The sequence below is a fragment of the Stegostoma tigrinum genome, chromosome 18, assembly GCF_030684315.1.
Source record: "Stegostoma tigrinum isolate sSteTig4 chromosome 18, sSteTig4.hap1, whole genome shotgun sequence".
Lineage (NCBI taxonomy): Eukaryota > Metazoa > Chordata > Chondrichthyes > Orectolobiformes > Stegostomatidae > Stegostoma > Stegostoma tigrinum.
The window spans coordinates 57,888,257-57,911,114 of NC_081371.1; the positions used below are offsets into that span (position 1 = coordinate 57,888,257).

At 42.1% G+C, this 22,858-nt stretch overlaps 1 protein-coding gene across 6 annotated transcripts in view; it reads left to right on the forward strand.

Moving 5' to 3' along the window:
• LOC125460975 (protein kinase C-binding protein NELL2-like) overlaps positions 1-22,858 on the forward strand; it is a 282,133-nt gene that overhangs the window by 50,684 nt on the left and 208,591 nt on the right. For all 6 annotated transcript variants that reach the window (XM_059652561.1, XM_059652560.1, XM_059652563.1 and 3 more), the window contains 5 exons: positions 1,811-1,907; positions 7,172-7,244; positions 11,664-11,746; positions 14,116-14,244; positions 19,322-19,424. In XM_059652561.1, coding sequence (XP_059508544.1) covers positions 1,811-1,907; positions 7,172-7,244; positions 11,664-11,746; positions 14,116-14,244; positions 19,322-19,424 — 485 coding nt within the window. The remainder of the gene's footprint in view (positions 1-1,810; positions 1,908-7,171; positions 7,245-11,663; positions 11,747-14,115; positions 14,245-19,321; positions 19,425-22,858) is intronic.

Consider the following 22,858-nt stretch of genomic DNA (forward strand, 5'->3'; position numbering starts at 1 on the left):
AGAAGTTCGGAGAAACTTCTCACAACAGGCGCAACAAATTGTCATCTTCACTGTACAGGGGCTACAGTCTGGAGGAGAGGTTAAGGAATGGCAGTACAGTAGTAATGTTAATGCTGCTAGTCCCGAGGTGCCAGACCAACCCTGTGAAATGTAACTATATATAACTCCTTCTTAAATCTGTGTTGTGAAGAAGTGGAAATATTTAACCCTGTTTCTCTCTCTACAGATGAAGTCAGACCTATTGAGTTTCTCCAGCAATTTTTATGTGTTTCAGACTTCCAGTATCCACAATAGATTGTTTTTATCATACTGGGAGCAATAGCATGTTGGTATTATTGCTAAATTATTAATCCAAAGATCCAGGTATTATGCCCCAATCCCACTATAGCAGATGGTGGAATTTTATCCCAATAATAATTTGGAATTAAGAGTCTAATGATGGCCATGAACCTGTTACGAGAAAAAAAAAATCTACTTCACCCATGTCCTTCAGGAAAGGAAACTGCCATCCTTACCTGGTCTGGCCTACATGTGACTCCAGACCCACAGCAATGTGATTGATACTTAAATATTCTCTGGGCAGTTAGGGAGGCTATTAAATGCTGGCCTAGCCAGTTTGGCCACATGCTGTGAATGAATAGTAAAGAAAAAGCATGATTGTTTTGCGGTGAGATTGACTATCTACATTGTAAATCCTTATTCTCCTGTCCTTGCTTTCTGCAGCAGCTGGTACGCCTCTGTTTGGTCTCTTGCTCAACGCCCACTCCCTCCCAATGCTCTGCTAGACTAAGGGGGATCCTTGGTGAGATTCACATGACTAAACACTCTCTAGTTCCAGGTGACTCCTATTGTGTACCCAATAGATTAGCAAAACACTTACACTTTCTAGGTAAGACAGTGTGGGACTGGAGGAACACAGCAGGCCAGGCTGCATCCGAGGAGCAGGAAAGCTGACATTTTGGGTCTGGACCCTTCTTCAGAAAATTCCTGCTCCTCTAATGCTGCTTGGCCTGCTGTGTTCCTCCATCCCCACACTGTGTTATCTCTGACTCGAGCAGCGGCAGTTCTTACTATCTCTACACTTTCTAGGTGAAGCTTTCAGAGAATTTCTGGAATAATCTCTGGATAGAGCATAGATGAAAGCTTGTGTCCTGGATTGTTTCAAAGCTATTCACAGAAAAATACAAAATTGGAGCAGGAGTAGAGCTTTCAGCCATTCAAGCCTTTCAGTTGGAATCATGGCTGATCATTCCAACTCAGTATCCCGCTCCTGTTTTCTTCCCATACCCTTTAATTCTGTTATCCCTAAGGCCTATGTCTAACTGCTACTTGAAAACCACCTTCTGCAAACCTCCAGCAGCAAATAAATAATAAAATAATAAGAATAACAATTAATTATAAAAATAAATAATAAACTTTGAAACAATCTTCAAAATGCTCAGCACCAATTTACGGCTCCTTTTCAGCTATATGCTCCTAGGAGATGCCAATGGTGTGAGTGCCAGTTATCAAATGCCAGGTGAACTCTTCAATCAGTGTTGGCAGATAAGTTAATTGATGAACACTCTGTTAATGATCCTTAGGGTTTTTGCATCATCTCCTTTACCAAGATGGTGTCCTGAGATGGCTTTCCAATTTCCATGGCTCAAGTCCCCATCTTGGCCAGCTTCTTTATTGCCAAGAGCATCAAGACAAGATCACCCCCTAATCTCATATGAACATGATCGTCTTAACCAGAGACTCATCAGGATGTACAAATCACTCCAATAATGGGTTACATTTGGACTTCATGGTTTTTTTTTGTTTGTAGGATTTATGAACGAGTTATTGAAAGGCCCAGTATGGATATTCCAATTGGCTCAACGTTTTGGTTAGGACAAAGGAACAATGTTCATGGCCTTTTCAAGGTGAGTGATTATTATAACATTACAGTTCATTATTCTTCCATTTTGTAGCAGCACACTTTCAATAATGGATGATGACCTATTATTTGAAAATGTACATCCCCACTCTGAATTATATTTGAGTTGAACACATTCGAATGCTGGACATGGCCCAGATATGGTAGCCATTATAGACACATGGTTGTAGGAGACATGGGTGGGTCTTGCTTCATGAAGAGTCATCCATTGAAGTGTCATCGATGACACCTTTGAGAGTTGTCAAGACACATAGTAAGCACAGTGAGCTAAGAAAAGGTGGAGAGTTGGATCTGTTAGTTAATGATAGAAAATATAGAAGGATGACCCAAGTTTGGGAAGTCAGGAAATGGAAGTAGTTTTGATAGAGATGACAAATGATGAAGGCAAAATGCCACTTTTGGAAGTTTGAGTACTTAACAGTGGCAATAAAGGAAGAAATAATGAATGCTTGCCGAAGGGCATGGCAATAATCACGGGATATTTTAGTCCACCTATCAATTGGAAAAGTCTGATGGGCAAACATAGGTTAGATGAAGAGTTCATAGAAGGTTTTGGGGATGGTTTCTTGGCACAGCATATTATGTAGCTGAATAGATGGTAGATTCTACTAGACTTGATATTGTGCAGGAAAGTAGGATTAATCAATTAATTATCACAATTTGAAGGCACCCTTGGGTGGCAGTGACCATAATATGATTGAATTGTGCATTTACCTTGAGGGAGAGAGGACTGGGATCTGAGACTATTTCCTTAAAATTAAGTAAGGGAATTACGGGCATGAGATTAGAACTTCTAAAGTGATTTGGCAAATTAGGTCAAAGGATCAGTTAATAGAAGTGTAGTGGCAGGCATTTGGAAGGATATTTCAGAATGCACAAAATTAACACATTCCAACCATTGATGATGGTTAATGGGAATATTAAACATATCAAATACCAAACTTAAAGGAAAAAACATGTAACTGTGCAAAGATTGGTGACAAGTCAGAAAATTGATCAGAATGTACAAAATAGAAAATAATGATAAAATAAGAGGAAAATTAGAATACAAGAGAAACGAACCTGAATTATAAAAATGGACAGTAAGAGTTTCCATAAATATTTAAAATAAAGGAGTTAAAATGTGAACAATGGTCTTACAGAAAGTGAGCCTGGAGAATTAATAATGGAAAATACAATGGTGGTAGATGAAATAAGCTGGTAATTGAGCAGGAAAAGCTGTGGAAAATTGAGTATAATGTGGGAAAATGTGATAATGTACTTTTTGGCAGGAAGAGTAAAAAGTAAGCATATTATATAAATAGCAATACATTGTAGAGCACTGCAAATCAGAAGGATTTGAGTGTCCTCATGCATGAATCACAGATGTTTAGAATGATGGCCCAGTAAATAATTTGCAAGGCCAAAGAACATCATCATTTATTGTGATGGGAATTGGGTACAAAGGTGAGGAGGTTATGTTCCAGGGATCATAAGAACTGCAGATGCTGGAGTTAGAGATGGAGCTGGAGGAACACAGCAGGCCAGGCAGCATCAGAGGAGCAGGAACATTGATATTTTGGGTCGGGACTGTTTTTTCAGATTTTCGGTGTTCATCCACCTCCAGATGAGGTTATGTTTCAGTTGTATAGAGCAAAGATGAGACCACATCCAGAGTATTGTGCTCAGTATTGGTCACCTTATTCAAAGTGAAAAGATGTAAAAGCATTGTAAGTAGTTTCGACGAATGTTTACCAGACTAAAATTTGGAATGAGTGGATTGCTTTATGAGGAAAGGTTCATCTGCTGGAGTTTAGAGTATAAGATGTGATTTATTTTGAACAAAAAAGATTTTGTGAGGGCTTGGCAGGTTGGATATGGAGATGATATTTCATCTTATAGGAGACGCTAGAGCTAGTTTAAAAATCAGAAGTCACCCACTTCAAACAGAGACGAAGTGAATGATTTTCCCACAGAGAGTCTTAAGTCTTTGGAACTCACACCTACAGTGATTGTAATGTGGTCAGCCAAGTGAACCTCATAGAATATGAGTTCTCTGAGTGGGGACACAAAGGTCGGAGGTGTCGTTGACAGTGTAGAGGGCTGTTGTAGGCTGCAGCGGGACATTGACAGGATGCAGAGATGGGCTGAGAGGTGGCAGATGGAGTTCAACCTGGATAAATGCGAGGTGATGCATTTTGGAAGGTCGAATTTGAAAGCTGAGTACAGGATTAAGGATAGGATTCTTGGCAGCGTGGGGGAACAGAGGGATCTTGGTGTGCAGATACATAGATCCCTTAAAATGGCCACCCAAGTGGACGGGGTTGTTAAGAAAGTATATGGTGTTTTGGCTTTCATTAACAGGGGGATTGAGTTTAAGAGTCGTGAGATCTTGTTGCAGCTCTATAAAACTTTGGTTAGACCGCACTTGGAATACTGCGTCCAGTTCTGGGCGCCCTATTATAGGAAAGATGTGGATGCTTTGGAGAGGGTTCAGAGGAGGTTTACCAGGATGCTGCCTGGACTGGAGGGCTTATCTTATGAAGAGAGGTTGACTGAGCTCAGTCTCTTTTCATTGGAGAAAAGGAGGAGGAGAGGGGACCTAATTGATGTATACAAGATAATGAGAGGCATAGATAGAGTTGATAGCCAGAGACTATTTCCCAGGGCAGAAATGGCTAGCACGAGGGGTCATAGTTTTAAGCTGGTTGGTGGAAAGTATAGAGGGGATGTCAGAGGCAGGCTCTTTACTCAGAGAGTTGTGAGAGCATGGAATGCGTTGCCAGCAGCAGTTGTGGAAGCAAGGTCATTGGGGTCATTTAAGAGACTGCTGGACATGTATATGGTCACAGAAATTTGAGGGTGCATACATGAGGATCAATGGTCGGCACAACATTGTGGGCTGAAGGGCCTGTTCTGTGCTGTACTGTTCTATGTTCTAAGCTGGTCCAATCAGGGAGTGCTAGCTGACAGTTATAAACAGGGAAGTCAGTGCATCTGTTCACACTGAGAGCTGGCTCTGAGGAAGTTGGATCAGTGTCAAGTACTAAGCATGGGTAAAAAGAGGTAAGTTGTTGATGGGATACTGGCCTCTGCAAGGTTATTTCAATATTCTAGAAAGATGGTGGTGTCAGACTCTTTGAAATGGGGTAAATAGATTCTTCTTAAGCAAGGGAGTGGAAAGTTATCTGAAGAAGGTGAACATGCAAATTTGAGTTTGCAGTCAGGTCAGCTATGATCTTACTGAATGCTGGAACAAGCTCAAGGGCTGAATAACATACGCATGCTCTTTGTTTGTACACTTATATCAAATCAGGCCTTGACTCTAGCTTTATGCTTCAAATTTACTATTATTACAAAGCTCAAGCTTCTTTATGTTGACATTTAAGGCAAAGTATAAATGCACCCTTGGGCTAAACTGATACTAACTGTTTGGAATATAGCCTGAAGGTGCCAAATCTTTGCTCAGTTTAGGTCAGACGTGTGTTTTGCACTGATGGGAGCTGATTGAATGTCTTCATAACAAAGAAATAGGAACTTAGTAAAATTTATTAGTCATCATTCATCTGGCACTTGAATTAAAAGAGTTTTACTGATCTTACATGTCAACATACTTACATCGTATTTTTCTTAACATAGCAAAACCTGAGTGCTAGAAGATTATTTGTAATTATATTTATTTGACTTCACTTCTCCAATTCTGCAAACTATTTCCAAAGTTCATTTTTTAAAAAAATTGTGTTGAGCACAGAAAAGGGTGAACTGGATTCCTTGTCAGTGAATGGATGCCTTTGAGAAACACTTGGACAAGGGAGGGCAACGTGGTTAAACTGTTTATGAGAGCATTTGGGAAATTGCCCTGCCAACCTGTTCAAATATAGGAGCGGCGTCAATTCAGGCTTTCTGATCTGAAGTAAGTAATAGGGAAAGCAAGTGGAATGTTGGCTTTTATTTCAAAGGGAATTTCATATATAAATAGGGTAGTTTACTAAAAATATGCAAAACACTAGTGAGACCACAGCTGGAAAACTGAATGTTTTTGGGTCCCTCATTAAGGAAAGACATATTGGCATTAGAGGCAATCCAAAGAAGGTACACTAGGCTGATATGGAGGGGCTGTCTTATGAGGAGAGTTTAGGGAAGTTGGGCTTATACTCTTCAGAATGTAGAAGAATGAAGGGTGACTTAATGAAACGTATAAGATTCTAAGGAGACTTGACAGCATAGAGATTGTTTCCCGTTGTGCGAGAGTCTAGTACCGGGGGCATTATCTCAGAGTAAGGGTTAGCTCACTTAAGGTAAGAAATGAGGAGTAATTTATCTTCTTTCCAAGGGTAGTGAATCTGTGGAATTCTTTACCACAGAGTGCTTTCAAGCCTCAATTGTTAAGTATGTTCAAGGCTGAGATAAACAGAATTCTAATCAGTCAGGGATTCAAGAGATAAAAGGAAGAGGCAGAAAAGAGGGGTTGAGGATCATCAGATCAACTATAATCTCATTAAATGGTGCAGCAGACTCAGTGGGATGAATGGTCTATTTCTGCACTAACATCTTGTGTATCTTAAGTGATCCAATAGTTAGATTAACTCCAGAATCGAGACTATGATGACCTCAACTCTTTTATTGTCAGTGTTAGAATTGCTGGCCCCAACAGGATCAAACAGCACACAGCTACAGTGTTAATTGAACTTAGATGATGTTCAATGGACTTTGTGCTTAAGAGCTGGATTTTCCCATATTGAGGGCTTAGCTTCAGGACAGGGATAGGGTCCAGAAGGGAAAGGTGGAAACTGTTGTTTGTGCTAAACAATGGATTTTTAACAAAACACTCGCAAATCTCTGAAAGTATTTTGCTGCCTAATTCCATATTGGCCTGTTAAATATCCATTGCACTTATGGGACTGTTCAGGTGCCAGAAAGAATACGGTGCAAAATGCAGTGCTCCTGTTGTGATGTTATGCTAGAAAAATGGGCAGCCATTAGTTGAATTCCCACCCACCGAAGACAAACTCTAATTCATACTGTATTGACACCTATTCATTGCACAATCTTCAATTTTGGGTTTACCATGAGTTGATCATTTCAAGTGATATAAATAATGCTGCTGGGGATTTTAATTGTTTTCATTTAACGTAAAGGTTGCATATATTTGACAAGGGAACTGGGAGCAGCAATCTTAAAACAGCTTTCTCACTGAAGTATGTAATAAGGTGGAGAATTATATGAGAACCCTTTGAGTTTATAATTGATCCTGAATTATTCTTTCTACAGGGTGTGATGCAGGATGTGCAAATTCTCTTGATCCCGCAGGGATATATTACTCAATGCCCTGACCTCAATCGCAGTATGTTTCCTGATATATATATATATATATATATGTGTGTGTAAAATAAAATGTGAACATGCATCGATGAAAAGCTCATCAGACTTTAAGACCATCCATATGTCAATCCTGGCCAGTCTTTTGCTTAACTATTAACTGCATGGCTTATAAAAGAAGAGATTTAAATGATTTGAAAAGCTATTTCACTGTAATGTTCACTCTAGTGTGTTAGGATAAATACTACATTTCATAAATCCTGTTTGTTTGTGATCAGAAGGATTCAGTTGTATCAAATGTTATCTTAAAAAAGCAGGTACATTATGAATCAGAGCAAGCTGAATGAACACGATATCTGAAATAGTGCTGGAAATTCTCTGCAGCGTCTGGGAAGAAAGAAACAGAGCCCTGGGTAGTTGTGCTTGAGTCAGGCAATAGTTCACAGAAGCCTTACGGTGTGGAAGCAGGCCATTTGGCCCATTGAGTCCTCAACACCCCTGCAAACAGACTTCCAACCTAACCCTGTAAACCTGCATTTACATAGAACATAGAACATTACAGCACAGTACAGGCCCTTCAGCCCTCGATGTTGTGCTGACCTGTCATACCGATCTCAAGCCCATCTAACCTACTCTATTCCATGCACGTCCATATGCTTGTCCAATGACGACTTAAATGTACTTAAAGTTGGCGAATCTACTACCGTTGCAGGCAAAGCGTTCCATTCCCTTACTACTCTCTGAGTAAAGAAACTACCTCTGACATCTGTCCTATATCTTTCACCCTTCAATTTAAAGCTATGCACCCTCGTGCTCGCCGTCACCATCCTAGGAAAAAGGCTCTCCCTATCCACCCCATCTAACCCTCTGATTATTTTATATGCTTCAATTAAGTCACCTCTCAACCACCTTCTCTCTAATGAAAACAGCCTCAAGTCCCTCAGCCTTTCCTCGTAAGACCTTCCCTCCATACCAGGCAACATCCTAGTAAATCTCCACTTCACCCTTTCTAAAGCTTCCACATCCTTCTTATAATGCGGTGACCAGAACTGTACACAATACTCCAAGTGCGGCTGCACCAGAGTTTTGTACAGCTTCACCATAACCTCTTGGTTCCGGAACTCGGTCCCTCTATTAATAAAAGCTAAAACACTGTATGCCTTCTTAACAGCCCTGTCAACCTGGGTGGCGACTTTCAAGGATCTGTGTACATGGACACCAAGATCTCTCTGCTCATCTACACTACTAAGAATCTTACCATTAGTCCTGTACTTTGCCTTCTGGTTACTCCTACCAAAGTGCATCACCTCACACTTGTCTGCATTAAACTCTATTTGCCACCTCTCAGCCCAGCTCTGCAGCTTATCTATGTCTCTCTGCAACCTACAACATCCTTCGTCACTACCCACAACTCCACCGACCTTAGTGTCGTCTGCAAATTTAATAACCAATCCTTCTACTCCCTCATCCCGGTCATTTATAAAAATGACAACCAGCAGTGGACCCAACACCGAGCCTTGGGGTCCACCACTAGTAACTGGTCTCCAGCATGAACATTTCCCATCAACTACCACCCTCTGTCTTCTTTCAGCAAGCCAATTTCCGATCCAAACTGCTATATCTCCCACAATTCCATTCCTCCGCATTTTGTACAATAGCCTATTGTGGGGAACCTTATTGAATGCCTTGCTGAAACCCATATACACCACATCAACCGGTTTACTCTCATCTTCCTGTTTGGTCACCTTCTCAAAGAACTCAATAAGGTCTGTGAGGCATGACCTTCCCTTCACAAAACCGTGCTGACTATCCCTAATCAATTTATTCTTTTCTAGATGATTATAAATCCTATCCCTTATAACCTTTTCCAACACTTTACCAACAACTGAGGTAAGGCTCACTGGTCTATAATTACCAAGGTTGTCTCTACTCCCCTTCTTGAACAGTGAAACCCCATTTGCTATCCTCCAGTCATCTGGCACTATTCCTGTAGACAATGACGAGTTAAAGATCAATGCCAAAGGCTTGACAATCTCCTCCCTGGCTTCCCAGAGGATCCAAGGATAAATCCCATTCGGCCCAGGAGACTTATCTATCTTCACCCTCAGAAGGATTTCTAATACCTCTTCCTTGTGAACCTCAATCCCACCTAGTCTAGTAGCCTGTATCTCATTTCCCATGGCAACCCCCCCTTCCCCCCCCCCACCCGCAACCTAGCCTGCACAGCCTGGGTAATTTAGCATGGTCAATCCACCCAACCTGCATATCTTTGGACTCTGGAAGGAAACCAAAGCACCAGGAAGAAACCCGCACAGACACAGAGGGAATGTACAAACTGCACACCGACAGTTGCTCAAAGCAGGCATCAAACCCAGGTCCCTGGAACTGTTAAGTAGCAGCGCTAACCACTGAGCCTCCGTGCTATCCAGTTAAAGGGATGAAGATTCACTGTCCCATTCTGTGGACTGTGCTATTATTTTGTGGCTCACAGTGTCCCCCTCCCACTCCAGGGAAGCTGCCAACTCAATGGTTGCTGGCACCTTTGTTCTGTGACCTCATCACAGAATGAGTACGGTGTAAATGGAGACATTTCAGCCCATCATATCTGCCCTGGGTTTCTAAAGCTTTTCAACTTAGTGCCAATCTCCTGTCTTTGCCCTATAATCCTGTACATTGTTTCTATTAAAATAATGCCCTCTTGAATGCCTCATTTGAGCCTGCCTCCACCACATTTCCAGGCAGTGCAGTACAACCCCTAACTACTCGCTGGGTGTAAGTATTTTCTTACCTTGCATTTGCTTTTTTTCCCCTCAAAACACTTGAAATCTGCGCCCTCTGATTCTCAACACTTTTATGAGCAGGAATAATCTGCTCTGTCCAAACTCTTCATCTTTTTGAAAACTTCTATCAAAACTCCTCATAGCCTTCTCCAAGCCTGCCAATCCTAGCTTTAGGATGTACAGGGTAACTCACATCCATCGCCCAATGCTTTGGGATAGGGTTTCCCCTGCCAGCCATTAACTATCTGACTATAGTTAATGGCCGGCAGACCCCCTGATTGATGGGATGATGAACACAATTGGGAGATCAAACCTTCAGGAAAATTGTGTTGGTAGCAAATTCTAGTGAGTTTTGAGAAGATTTGTAGCTCAGGTTGAGGCTCTGGATGTGAGATTGCTCGCTGAGCTGGAAGGTTAGTTTTCAGACGTTTCATCACCATTCTAGGTAACATCATCAGTGAGCCTCCGACAAAGAGCTGGTGTTATGTCCCGCTTTGTCGGAGGCTCACTGATGATGTTACCTAGAATGGTGACGAAACGTCTGAAAACTAACCTTCCAGCTCAGTGAGCAATCTCACATCCAGAGTATCAAATTCCTTGGGTTAAAATCCTGGAATTCCCTCCCTAATAGCATTGTGGGTCAACACACAGCTGGAGGATTGCAGCGGTTCAAGAAGGCAGCTCACCACCACCTTCTCAAGGGCAACTAGGGGTGGGCAAGAAATACTGGCCCAGCCAGTGACACCTATATCCCACAAAATGGATAGAAAAGAACGCGGTCCCCAAGCACTTATAATTACCTCTAATAACGTGGTATACTGTGTCCACTGTTCCCATTGTGGCCACCTCTACATCGAGGAAAGCAAGCAGAGACTTAGGGACCGCTTTGCAGAACACCCACGCTCGATTCACATTAAACAACTCCACCTCCCAGTTGCGAACCATTTCAACTCCCCTCCCAACCCTCAGACGACATGTCCATCCTGGGCCTCCTGCAGTGCCATAACGATGCCACCCGAAGGTTGCAGGGACAGCACCTCATATTTTGATTGGGAACTCTGCAGCCCAATTGTACTAAGGTGGACTTCACAAGCTTCAAAATCTCCCCTCCACCTACTGCATCCCAAAACCAGCCCAGCTCATCACCACCCCCCTAACCTGTCCTTCCTCCCACCCATCCCCTCCTCCCACCTCAAGCCCCACCCCCATCTCCTATCTACTAGCCTAATTCCTCTCCCTTGCCTATCCATCCCCCCTGGGCTGACCTATCCCTTCCTGAACTCCCCACCTACAGTCACCTTTACTGGCTCCATCCCCACCTCTGTGACCTGTCTGTCTCCTCTCCACCTATCTTCTCTCTCCATCTTCTATTCGCCTTCCCCCCTCTCCCTATTTATTTCAGAACCCCCTTCCCTTCCTCCATTTCTGAAGAAGGGTCTTGGCCCAAAATATCAGCTTTCTTGCTCCTCTGATGCTGCTTGGCCTGCTGTGTTCATCCAGCTCTGCACCTTGTTATCTCAGGTGCTCCAGCGTCTGAGGTTCCTACTATCTCCATCACTTTTGTGTTTTGTTTCAGATTTCTAGTAGTCATGTTCTCTTTGTTTTAATGTCTATGCCTTGACTTGCACATCCACACTTCAAAAACTCAAACTCTATCGTTACAGCCTGCCCCACGTGCAATGACTTCCATGGACTTGTACAGAAGATTATGGAGCTCCAAGATATTTTAGCCAAGACATCAGCAAAGGTTATTTCGATGGACAGAATTTTTGACGTTGAATTTCTAAAATAGAAGTGTTTTTTCCTGTCTAGACACACTGATCTGCTTCATGTTTACTGTTATAAAGTAAGCCACTTTGCCACGCCAAGAATCCTCCAAACTGATAAATGGCCAGTTGATCTTTTGTTTGACAAGATTGATGGAGAGAACATAGTGGTGAGGGTGTGGGAGAAATCATTGCTCCTCCAGTAAAGCCATTCAATAGACTGAATCTTAGAATAATGCAATAAGCTCTTGCAAGAATTGCAATATTATTTCCACAATAAAATGCAAGGGTGCTTTCAGCTGTTTGTTCAGAGAACATTATGTGAATTCAGAGCATCACAAAATATGTTCTGGATTTTGTAGGTTGCAGTACAAACATTGTGTCTTCTTTGGAAACATACTGATAAAGTGACAATCTTAGAGTTTCAATCATTTTCTGTTTAAGGCCTGTTACAAAATATGATTCCCTTATCTTCCTTAGCTTGATAAAATGTTATTCTGAAGTTGTAATTTATTTTGTTTTAATTGATTTATATATAAAGTTCTATAAGGCTTGATTTAAGTTCAAGTTTAAAGTGAGAAGTTGTTTCTGACTGGCGTGGACATGTTGGGCTGATGGGCTGTTTTCAGTGCTGTAGATGCGTATGACTAATGGGGGAGGCAATGGCCTAGTGGTATTATCGCTGGACTGTTAATCCAGAGACACAGATAATGTTCTGGGGATCCTGGGTTTGAATCCTGCCACAGCAGATGGTCGAATTTGAATTCAATAAATACCTAAAATTAAGAATCTAATGATGACCATTGTCAATTGTCGGGAAACACCCGTCTGGTTCATCATTAAGGAAGGAAACTGCCATCCTTACCTGGTCTGGCCTAAATGCAACTCTAGACCCACAGCAATGTGATTGACTCTGAACTGCCTCTAGGTAACTAGGGGTGGGCAATAAATGCTGGTTAGCCAGCGATGCCCTTATCCTGTGAATGACTTAAAAAAAACAAAGATTTGTGTCAGAAATCGGGAATAATCCCTTTAGGAGCATTGGTCCAGTGCAGGCATCAATTATATCAGTTCTGTCATGAGTAATTGGATTGAGTGTAATTACAAGATAGGGTTGAATTTTTCTTTTCACTATAACCTCGGGATGTGGACATTACTGGTAGGGCCAGCATTAATTGCCCATTCCTCGCTGCACTTGGGAAGTTGGCCGTGAACCAGATTCTTAAATGTAGCTATGCGTTTTGCTTGGCTTTTTCAGAGGGCAATTAAGAATCGACCATGTCACTGTGGGTCTGGAGTCACACATAGGCCTGATTGACCAAGGGTGGCAAGTCTCCTTCCCTCAAGGACATTAGTGAACTAGATGGACTTTTATGACTATCTGATAGCTTCATTGAGTTGATTAGATTTTTATTCCAGATTTAGTTAATGGATTAAATTTTAAATTGCTTGGCTGCCCTGCTGTGATTTGAACTAAGTCTCAGGATCAGTAGTCCATACTACTGGATCGTTCATCAAGGTAAATTATCACAAAACGCCATTAAACCCCATCCTGACCCCTGCCCACTCCCAGACAGCAGAAAGGGAGTGTGGAAATTCTAAAGCAATTTTTGTTGTTGCTGATTTGGGGGATTGGCTGATATCTTGTGAATGCCGGCTCAGAAAGTCCTTGCCAGCGAAGAACAGGAGTCAGGTTGAAGCAGATCGTGTGTCAGCTGTGGCGTAAACATTTGAAACACAATTTTCTACTGTTTTCAATCTAAGCTGTAAAACCCGTTGGAGCTGAGGTGATAAATAGCAAGAGTTTTCATTAGCAAAGACTTTGTGGGGCACATTTGCATTTACAAAAGAAGGTTTTTTTTTACTCAGTGTTAACTATTTGACTGGCGTCAAGCGTATCAACTTTGAATAGATTTATTTTGAGACTTTATCAGAACTGATTTTTTAAAGAATTCATTTATGGGATGTGGATGTTGGCCAGCATTTATAGCCCTATCCCTAGCTGCCTAGAAGGGAGTTGAGTCAGCCACATTGCTGTGGGCCTGGAGTTAACAGGTAGGGCCAGACCAGATATGAAGATTTCCATCCCTAAAGGACATTAGTAAACAAGATAGGTTTTTATGACAATCATTTCATGACCATCGTTCAATTCCAGATTTTCTCAAAGGCAAGTCCCAAGAGCATTACCCGGGCCTATGGCTGAATACTTTAGCAATAATACCACGAAGTCATGACCCTAAGAACCTCCCTCAGAGCAGTCACAGTATGTTCTACTGTTCTAAAGCTCAAGTACTTATTTGCAAGAGAAAGATTATACTGAATGTATGTAAATTGTGAAATGTTCCCACAGCTATCTTATGCTGAGGAGAAGATGAACAGTTTGGATCATTGTTACTGTGAGAAGAGCTGTAAGGTGAAAGGCAGAGTCTACAGAGAGTCACAGTATTGGGCCGAAGGCTGCAAGAATTGCACATGCAAGGTATCCTTAACACTGACTCTTTTATCAGCATCTGGCTCACTGCAGGCTAATTCTTCACTTATTCTTATCTTTTCCCAGTTTCCATGGTTTCCAAACAACCGATGTAGCATTGTTCTAATTGTTTTTAATTTCATCTCCCAAACCAGAGTAGCACAGAGAATATTAAATATGTTGAATGGCGAGGGGAATATCTTCTGTCTCTCCCCCCAACCCATTAATAATTTCCACAAAAAATGGCTACTTCCACAGCACTTTTTGTGTTTAAAAATGCTCCAGGATATTTCACAGTGGAAGCATAGATAAACAAATTAAGGATTGGACAGTAATTCATGGAGAAATAGGAGAAATCTTCATAAAAAGATGGAACTATCAAAGATCAAAGTGGAAAGTTTGTGAAGGTTTTTGATGAGATCAGGGACAGGATGATGGAAGTTCTGCTATCAGTGTGTTGGTGTGTAATTTGCAAAACACTCGAGTTGAATAATAGAGGGGTAGCAGAGGGGATATAAAGCTGCAATAGAATGGAACAAGGACATCTAACAAATGTTGTGCTAAATCAGAGGGGGACTGAATTTTCAGTGGCTCGAGCTGGTGCATTTGGAAGTGGGGGTCGACAGTTTGAAAACAGGAGCAAATCCTCACTCGGCTGGCTCCTTGACACAGTCCTAACACCACCATTTTGAAGCAGGATTGGCAGTAAAAATGATTAGACACTGTGGCAGGGGCCAATTAAGCTCCTTAAAAGCGGAGCAGCTTGAACTCCAGCAGGGGTGGCAAGATGGGATTTAATACAGCAAGCTCTGAGATGGTCATAGATGCTGTGAAGTTTGAACTGAGCGGTTGTGGCTACCACAGGCCTCTCAGTAATTGAGTTTTTTTACTAATGGTGACTATGACCCTGATGGACAGATCGTCGGAGCCAGACCCCGCTGCTGCATATATCACTCTGTAAGAAGATAGACACTTTTGAATAAAACTTTGCAGAGCCTTGCTGCCTACATGACATATGCTCATTTGCTGAACTCTAAACATCCCTGCACCCCTCCCCCAAACAGTGATGAGTTAAACCCTTTCTGCTGAAGCTGCTAACTCTATGGCCCTTCTCAGGAGTTAAAATTTAGCCCCTGCATGGGTTCACAGGAGGTCTGTGACATTAAAATGGGAAATCACTCCTGGGAACCATTAGGGAAACTCTACTTTCATAGCTTAATGAAGAGCATGGTCCTGATGCTGACGAGTGTTCCATGTGTACACAGGTTCTCCTAAAAAGCCAACCCTGAAAGGGCCTCAGTGTCCCTGCAGCAGGGAGTGGGCTAGCCTTAGGGCTATAGGCTTCAAAATCTTTGCAGGCCTCCACTCCAAGAATGTGCTGAATCCAATGCCTATCACCATGGGGGAACTTCCCTCTGATCTTGGAAAGCTGTGACTCAGTTAGTTTTGTGAGTATATTGTGGCACGGTGGCTCAGTGGTTAGCACTGCTGCCTCACAGTGCGAGGGATCCTGGTCTGATTCCACCCTTGGGCAACTGTCTGTGTGGAGTTTATGCATTGTCCAGGTGTCTGTGTGGGTTTCTTCCGGCTTCCTCCCACAGTCTAGGGATGTGTAGGCTAGGTGGATTGGCCATGCTATAATTGCTTGTAGTGCTCAGGGATGTTTGGGGTAGACATTCAAAATGCAGGGTTAGGGGAAGTGGTCAGGGTGGGATGCTCTTCGGAGGGACAGTGTGGTGTAGTTGGACCCAATGGTCTGTTTGCACACCATAGGGATTCTGTGATTGCTGTGTCAGGGGTAGCTTGGTCATTGTGCCACCCTGTGCACTTTGGCAGTGCCTACCTCTCTACAGAGTCAGTCAAAGGATACGGGTAGGACATTTAGGACTGAGATGAGGAGAAATTCCTGCACTCGGAGAGCAGTGAGCCTGTGGAACTCTCTGCCACAGGAAGCAGGTGAGGCCAAAACATTGAATCTTTTCAGGAAGGAATTACATACAGTTCTTGGGGCTAACACGGTCAAAGGATATGGGAAGAAACAGAGGACTGAGTTGGATGATTAGCCACGATCAAATTAAATGGTGGAACAGGCTCAAAGGGATGAATGGCCTGCTTCTGTTCCTATCTTCCACGTTTCTATGATTTACCCACAGGAGCAATAAGGAGAAAGAAATGTTTGAAGTTTGGAATCAGTGTGAATGGTCATATTACATGTCTCTGAGAGAGGGTTCCCATTAATCAGTCTTTTGTGGATGGAATTTGAGCTCTGGACAGGACAGCCACATGCTCTGAGTTTATTGTAGTCAAATGACCACCCTCATTGTAGCCTGACTGCATCAGATCAGTAACTACCAAATGGAACACTCTATACTTAAAATGAAGTTGCCAGCTATTGTTACTTTAGACCTCTGGCGCTGAATTTTCATTTGTCAGTTCTAACTAGTGTGCCGGTCTCCTTCGACAGTCACCCTTTGTTCTGAACTCCCCAGTCATAAAAGAACAAAGAACAAAGAAAATTACAGCACAGGAACAGGCCCTTTGGCCCTCCAAGCCTGTGCCGAACCAGATCCTCTGTCTAAACCTGACACTTATCTTCCAAAGATCTGTATCCCTCTGCTCCCTGCCCATTCATATATCTGTCTAGATACATTTTAAATGATGCTCTCATGCCCACCTCTACCGCCTCCGCTGGCAACACATTCCAGGCACCCACCACCCTCTGCATAAAGAACTTTCCACACATATCTCCCTTAAACTTTTCCCCCCTCACCTTGAAATCATGACCCCTAGTAATTGAGTCCCCCACTCTGGGATAAATCTTCTTGCTATCCACCCTCTATGCCTCTTGTGGTTTTGTAGACCTCAATCAGGTCTGGTCTCAACCTCCATCTTTATAATATAAATAATCCTAATCTACTCAACCTCTCTCCATAGCTAATGCCCTCCATACCAGGCAACATCCTGGTGAACCTCCACTGCAATTTCTCCAAAACATCCACATCCTTTTGGTAATGTGGTGACCAGAACTGTAGCAGTATTCCAAATGTGGTCGAACCAAAATCCAACGCAACTGTAACATGACCTGCCAACTTTTGTACTCAAAGCCCTGTCCAATGAATGAAAGCATGCTGTATGCCTCCTTAACCACTCTATCAACCTGCGTTGCCATCTTCAGGGTGCAATGATCCTGAACACCCAGATCCCTCTGTGCGTCATTGGGAACATTCTTCCTGCTTTAATCCTGTCTAATCCTGGTAGAATTTGATAGGTTTCTCTTTAAGAAAAAAATTATTTGATTCCCAGCATTCTGATGTCTTGTTTAACAAACGTACATGTAAGCATTAGTAGAAAAGGATGAAGATTTAAATTCGGCTAAGACCAGGGAACTTATGAATGTTGGCAAGGGAAACATTGGGATGGAATGGTTGGGACATTGGAAATGTTTTCAGTATACTTAGTGTAAAAGGCAAAGAGTGAGCATGGGTAATGGAGAAATTAAGCCCAAATGAGAGAACTTTATGGAATGGGCTTCAACAACAGTGGGTGTAAGGAACGTTCTTATATGGGAAACTGATGCAATAAAGACATAAAATCATGGCCCAGGAGCTTTTTTTTTAAAGGATAAAGGCTACTAGTATGATTCAGTGATTATGGTTTATCCATTTTGGGAACTGATCAGAATAAAGCAAATTAGCTTAGAAACAAAAATAGCTAAAGGTCAGTCTTGGAATCATTCTAATAACTTCTTTTCCATAACTACACCTGATTACATGGCCACTTTTGTAGATGAAGCCAACCACAAGTGAAATGTATTTTAAAATTCACAGAAACTCAATGTGTGCTAAATATAATTCTCATTTAAAATCCCATGAGATATGGCTGATTTCATGGCATGGAATCCAAAAATAGTACTGCTCAGAAGACCATTCAGTTGTCAGGGCCATGCTGGCTTTCTGCGGAGAATAATCTGGACGATGCCACTCCTCTGTCCTTATCTGATATACTTGCAATTCTTTTTCAGCTGAATTTTCTTAATGAAAACAAAGAAATTCAATAGCGTCTTTAGAACCCTGTGAGTAGGTCAATTAAACATTGCCTGCAATGAATGGAGAAAATGTATCTGACTCTTAAGTTTGAGTAGATATTGGAATCATGGCTATTTTCTAAGCAACCTGTTCTAATCTACTCAAAGACTTCGAGAGAGTGAGACTTTAACTTAAGTCACCTGGTACAGAGGTAGGATCACTACCAATGCACCACTAAAACCCTCTAATAATGGTGTTATACACCAAGTGACCTCCAAGTCAGTCATCAAGTAAAGGTTGGGCCAAAATTGTTACTTATTTTGTGGTAATTTAATTATCACTTTATTCCCTATTCGATCACAAAACAATCCATCATCTCGGATACTGAAAATTTCCAGCATAACCCTCGTGTAGTTTGAATGGACCCCAATTTGCACTTGAAATGCTCTGAATCTCACCAAAGTTACGAAGATGGAATGAATCAAGTGCGAATAAGTACCCACCAAAGATTCCAAACGTATCCGTTACTTCCTGACCGTGAAATATAAAACATATACTAAAATAGGCAGTAAAATGTGAGGCTGGATGAACACAGCAGGCCAAGCAGCATCTCAGGAGCACAAAAGCTGACGTTTCGGGCCTAGACCCTTCATCAGAGAGGGGGATGGGGAGAAGGAACTGGAATAATGCTTGGCCTGCTGTGTTCATCCAGCCTCACATTTTATTGTCTTGGAATTCTCCAGCATCTGCAGTTCCCATTATCACTAAAATAGGCAGTGTTATTTTGAGATATAAAATGATCCCTCTCCCGTTCATCAATGTAAAGTGAGAAAGAAATTTTATTTGGAAGAAATGTAAAATAGTTTGTATTTTGCCAGTGATCTTTTACAGCCAGACAAACAATTTTGCAATATTATCGATTCAAGAACTCAACATACAAGTGATACTTAGAGAGCTTAGTCTGTATGACTTGGCCATGGTTTATTATCCCAGATAATAATGCATTGAAGTTGATATATAATGAAGAGAGCCTTTAAATAACATGATGTTGTTTTCCCCAGAATGGAACAGTCCAGTGCAAGACAATGATCTGCCCCCCTGAGATTTGTCCTCCGGGGAACGCTCCAGTCTATGTGGAAGGAAAATGTTGCAAGGAGTGCCAACGTAAGTAACTTAGGATTTTATTGATACTTTAAATATTACACTTTGCTATAATCTAGTGAAGGGACAAAACTCAAGATGTTTGAGTAATTTATTATAAATCTTTACTTTGGTTTTGAATTTTTGACCCTGTATGTTATCACAAATCCTGCCTCGAGACAGCTGACAACGCTGCTTTGTAAACAGCAGCTATGTGTGGTACACAGCGGCTGGAGGCTTATTTTTTCTCATTGCTCACTGGAGAATTGCACAGTTTTCCACTCCCTCCCATTCTTTAAGTTGAGCTATTTGTGAACCGAGGATGTTATTGTATCAATGATCAGTCGGTGATCCAGCGAAGAGGTCGAGGAGTGCAACGTGGTTTCCTAACACTGTAAACATTATTGTTTCTAAAAACTGTAAGTGTGCACATTGTCAGTGATAGATTCTGGCCAAAATCTGCTGTCAAAGTCTGTGATCTTGAGAGGTCAGGCAAACCCCATCTACTTTCTATGTTTCATCCATAGCTCCAGTTTGTTTTTCTTATTTCTTGAGTTACATGAGGGACAGTAATGTGCACTCTCCTGCTTTCTGCACTTCATTTCTGAGTCCAAAGTCACTCCCTGGGAGTAGCAGTGATCTTTGCCTTTTGTCTCTCTACGTAGGGATCATTCGGCAATTTCAACCCTCCTTATTCCCTACAGTCCACTCTTGTGACACCATTGCAAATATTGGAGGAATCAGGAGAATATTGGAAGGCACTTTACAGAAGTATTATTGGAAGTATTTCTGTAGGAAAGAAGTTGCAGTACCTATTCAAAATCAGGTCTTGGTAGCAAAAAAAAAGTTAGTGGTGATGTTGGAAGTGATCATAAGAGGTGGATAAAAATATTTCAACCCAGGGCAGTGCAAATCTGGCCGGGAACTAGGCTACACCTGAAACAGGGAAACTAGTGGAAACAATAGGCAAGGAGCTGACCAAAAGTCATTTTAAAACGAAGTAATTCACCAGCAGGTCAGAGGCACAGTGATTGAGACCTGTGGCATAGAACACTGCAAAGGCATTGTCTTGATGCCCCAAGAAATTTGTGAAGTTTGGAGGTCGGATTTCACCAGTGACTGTAAAGAGCAGGCACTGAATAGCATACTCATTAATTGAATACATTTTGCATTTATACAAAACCTTTCACAGCTCTCAATGTCCCAAAGTGCTTAACAGAGCACAAAGTAAGCTTGGTCACTGGTGTAATGTAGGAACTGCAGCAACAAATTTGCACACAGAAATATCCCAAAACAAAACCAGCTCTGAGATAAATCACTGAGATAGCGAGAACTGTAGATATTGGAGTCAGAGATAATAGTATGGAGCTAGAGAAACACAGCAGGCCGGCAGCTTCAGAGGAGCAGGAAAGCTGACGTTTCAGAATTCTTTCCGAAGAACAGTCCCTATCCGAAACGTCAGCTTTCCTGTTCCTTTGATGCTGCTTGGCCTGCAGTGTTCTTCCAGCTCCGCACTTTGTTATCCCCAGCTCAGAGATAATCTGATTGAGCGATATTAGCTGAGAGGTCAAAGCCAGCCAAGACTTTTCTACACAGCTGTTTGCAATCATTCTGTGGGACCTTTTACTGCCACTTGGAAAGTGAGGTGTGGGCACTGCTAGAGTTTCTTCAAATCTCAAGTCTTCTCCCATTTCCACATTGTTAATCTGGTATCTTGGTGTCTCTGCAATGTGCATCAGGAACTGCCAGATTAACGTTTCAATTCTGCACTCCACTGCGGGACTTTTTCTTCACACAAAAATAAAATTTTTCATCTGGCAGTGATCCCATCATGCTGACATTACTAAATATCCAGAACTGCTTTCCTGAATTTTCACGACGTCCCGTGATTAGACAGGAACTAGAGAGTGTTAATTGGGAGGAGCTGTCATTGGGCAAGTCCACATTTGACTTTGTGGGAATTGTTTAAAGACCTCCAGGGGAGAGTTTGAGACCGGCATATTCCAGTAAGGAGGAAGGATAAGGATGGCATGGAAATGGATCCTTGGATACAAGGGAGTTGCAAATTTAGTCAAAAAGAGAAAAGAAGCATAAGTAAGGTTCAGGAGGCTACAGTCGGATATGATCCATGAGAAATATAAAACAGGCACGAAAGTACTCCAGCAGGGAATTAGCAGAGCAAGGAGGGGACATTAAATGATCTTGTTGAGTAGATTTAAACAGTATCCAAGCCACTCTATACAAGCATTAAAAACAATGGGATGACTAGGGAGAAAGTAGAACCACTCAAAGATAAAGGAGGGATCTTGTGTTTAAAAATAGAGAATGAGGGTCAAACCATAAATAAGTACTTTGCATCAATATTTACCCAGGAAAAGGATATGGAGTAGAGTGAGATTTGTGTGGAGCATGCTAATATGCTAGGGCATTTTGAGATCAAGAAAGAAGTAGCATTGGATCTTTTGAAGGGCATTAAGGGAGATAAGTCCCCAGTGCCCAATGGTTTCTACGCCAGGTTACTGAGAGAGGAAAGAGGAGACTGTTGGGGCCTTGACCAAGACTTCTGTATCCGCATTAACCACTGGACAGGTCCTGGAAGACTGGCGAGTAGCTAATGTTGTTCCTTAATAGGGATAATCTGGGAAACTACACACCAGTGGGTCTCTCATCAGTGGTTGGGAAGCTGTTGAAAAGAACTCTTAGGGATAGAAATTAATGCATATTTGGAAAATCATGGCCTAATTTGGGACAGTCAGCATGGCTTTGTGCAGGGTAGGTCATGCCTTGCTAAGTTGATTGAAGGTGATCAGTGTGGGTAGAGCAGTGGATGTTGTTTACCTGGATTTTAGTAAGGCTTTCGACATGGTAGGCTCATCCAGAAGATTGAGATGCATGGGATCCATACTGACTTGGCTGCACGGATTCAGAAATGGGCTGCCCATAGAAAACAGGATCGTGGTGGAGGGAGGTTTTTCAGGCTGACAGTCCATGACTGGTGGCGTTCCACAGAGATCTGTACTGGGACCTCTGCTGTATGTGATATATATAAATGACTTAGATGAAATGTAGATGGGTGGGTTAGTAAGTTTGCAGATGATACAAAGATCAGTGGAATTGTAGACAGTGTAGAATGTTGTCAAAGGATACAGCAGGATAGCGATCAGTTGCAAATATGGGCAGAGAACTGACTGATGGAGCTTAATCTGGGTAAGTGTGAGGTGCTGCACTTTGTGAGATCAAATGTTAAAGAAAAGTATGCAGCTAATGGCCCGACTCTGAACAGCATTGATGTACAGAAGGATCTTGGGGTTCAAGCCCATAGCTCCCTGAGAGTGGCCATGCAAGTAGATACGGAGGTAAAGTAAGCATTTGGCATGCTTGGAATTAACAAAAACTGTAGATGCTAAAGTCAGAGATAACAGTGTGGAGCTGGAGGAACATAGCTGGCCAGGCAGCAT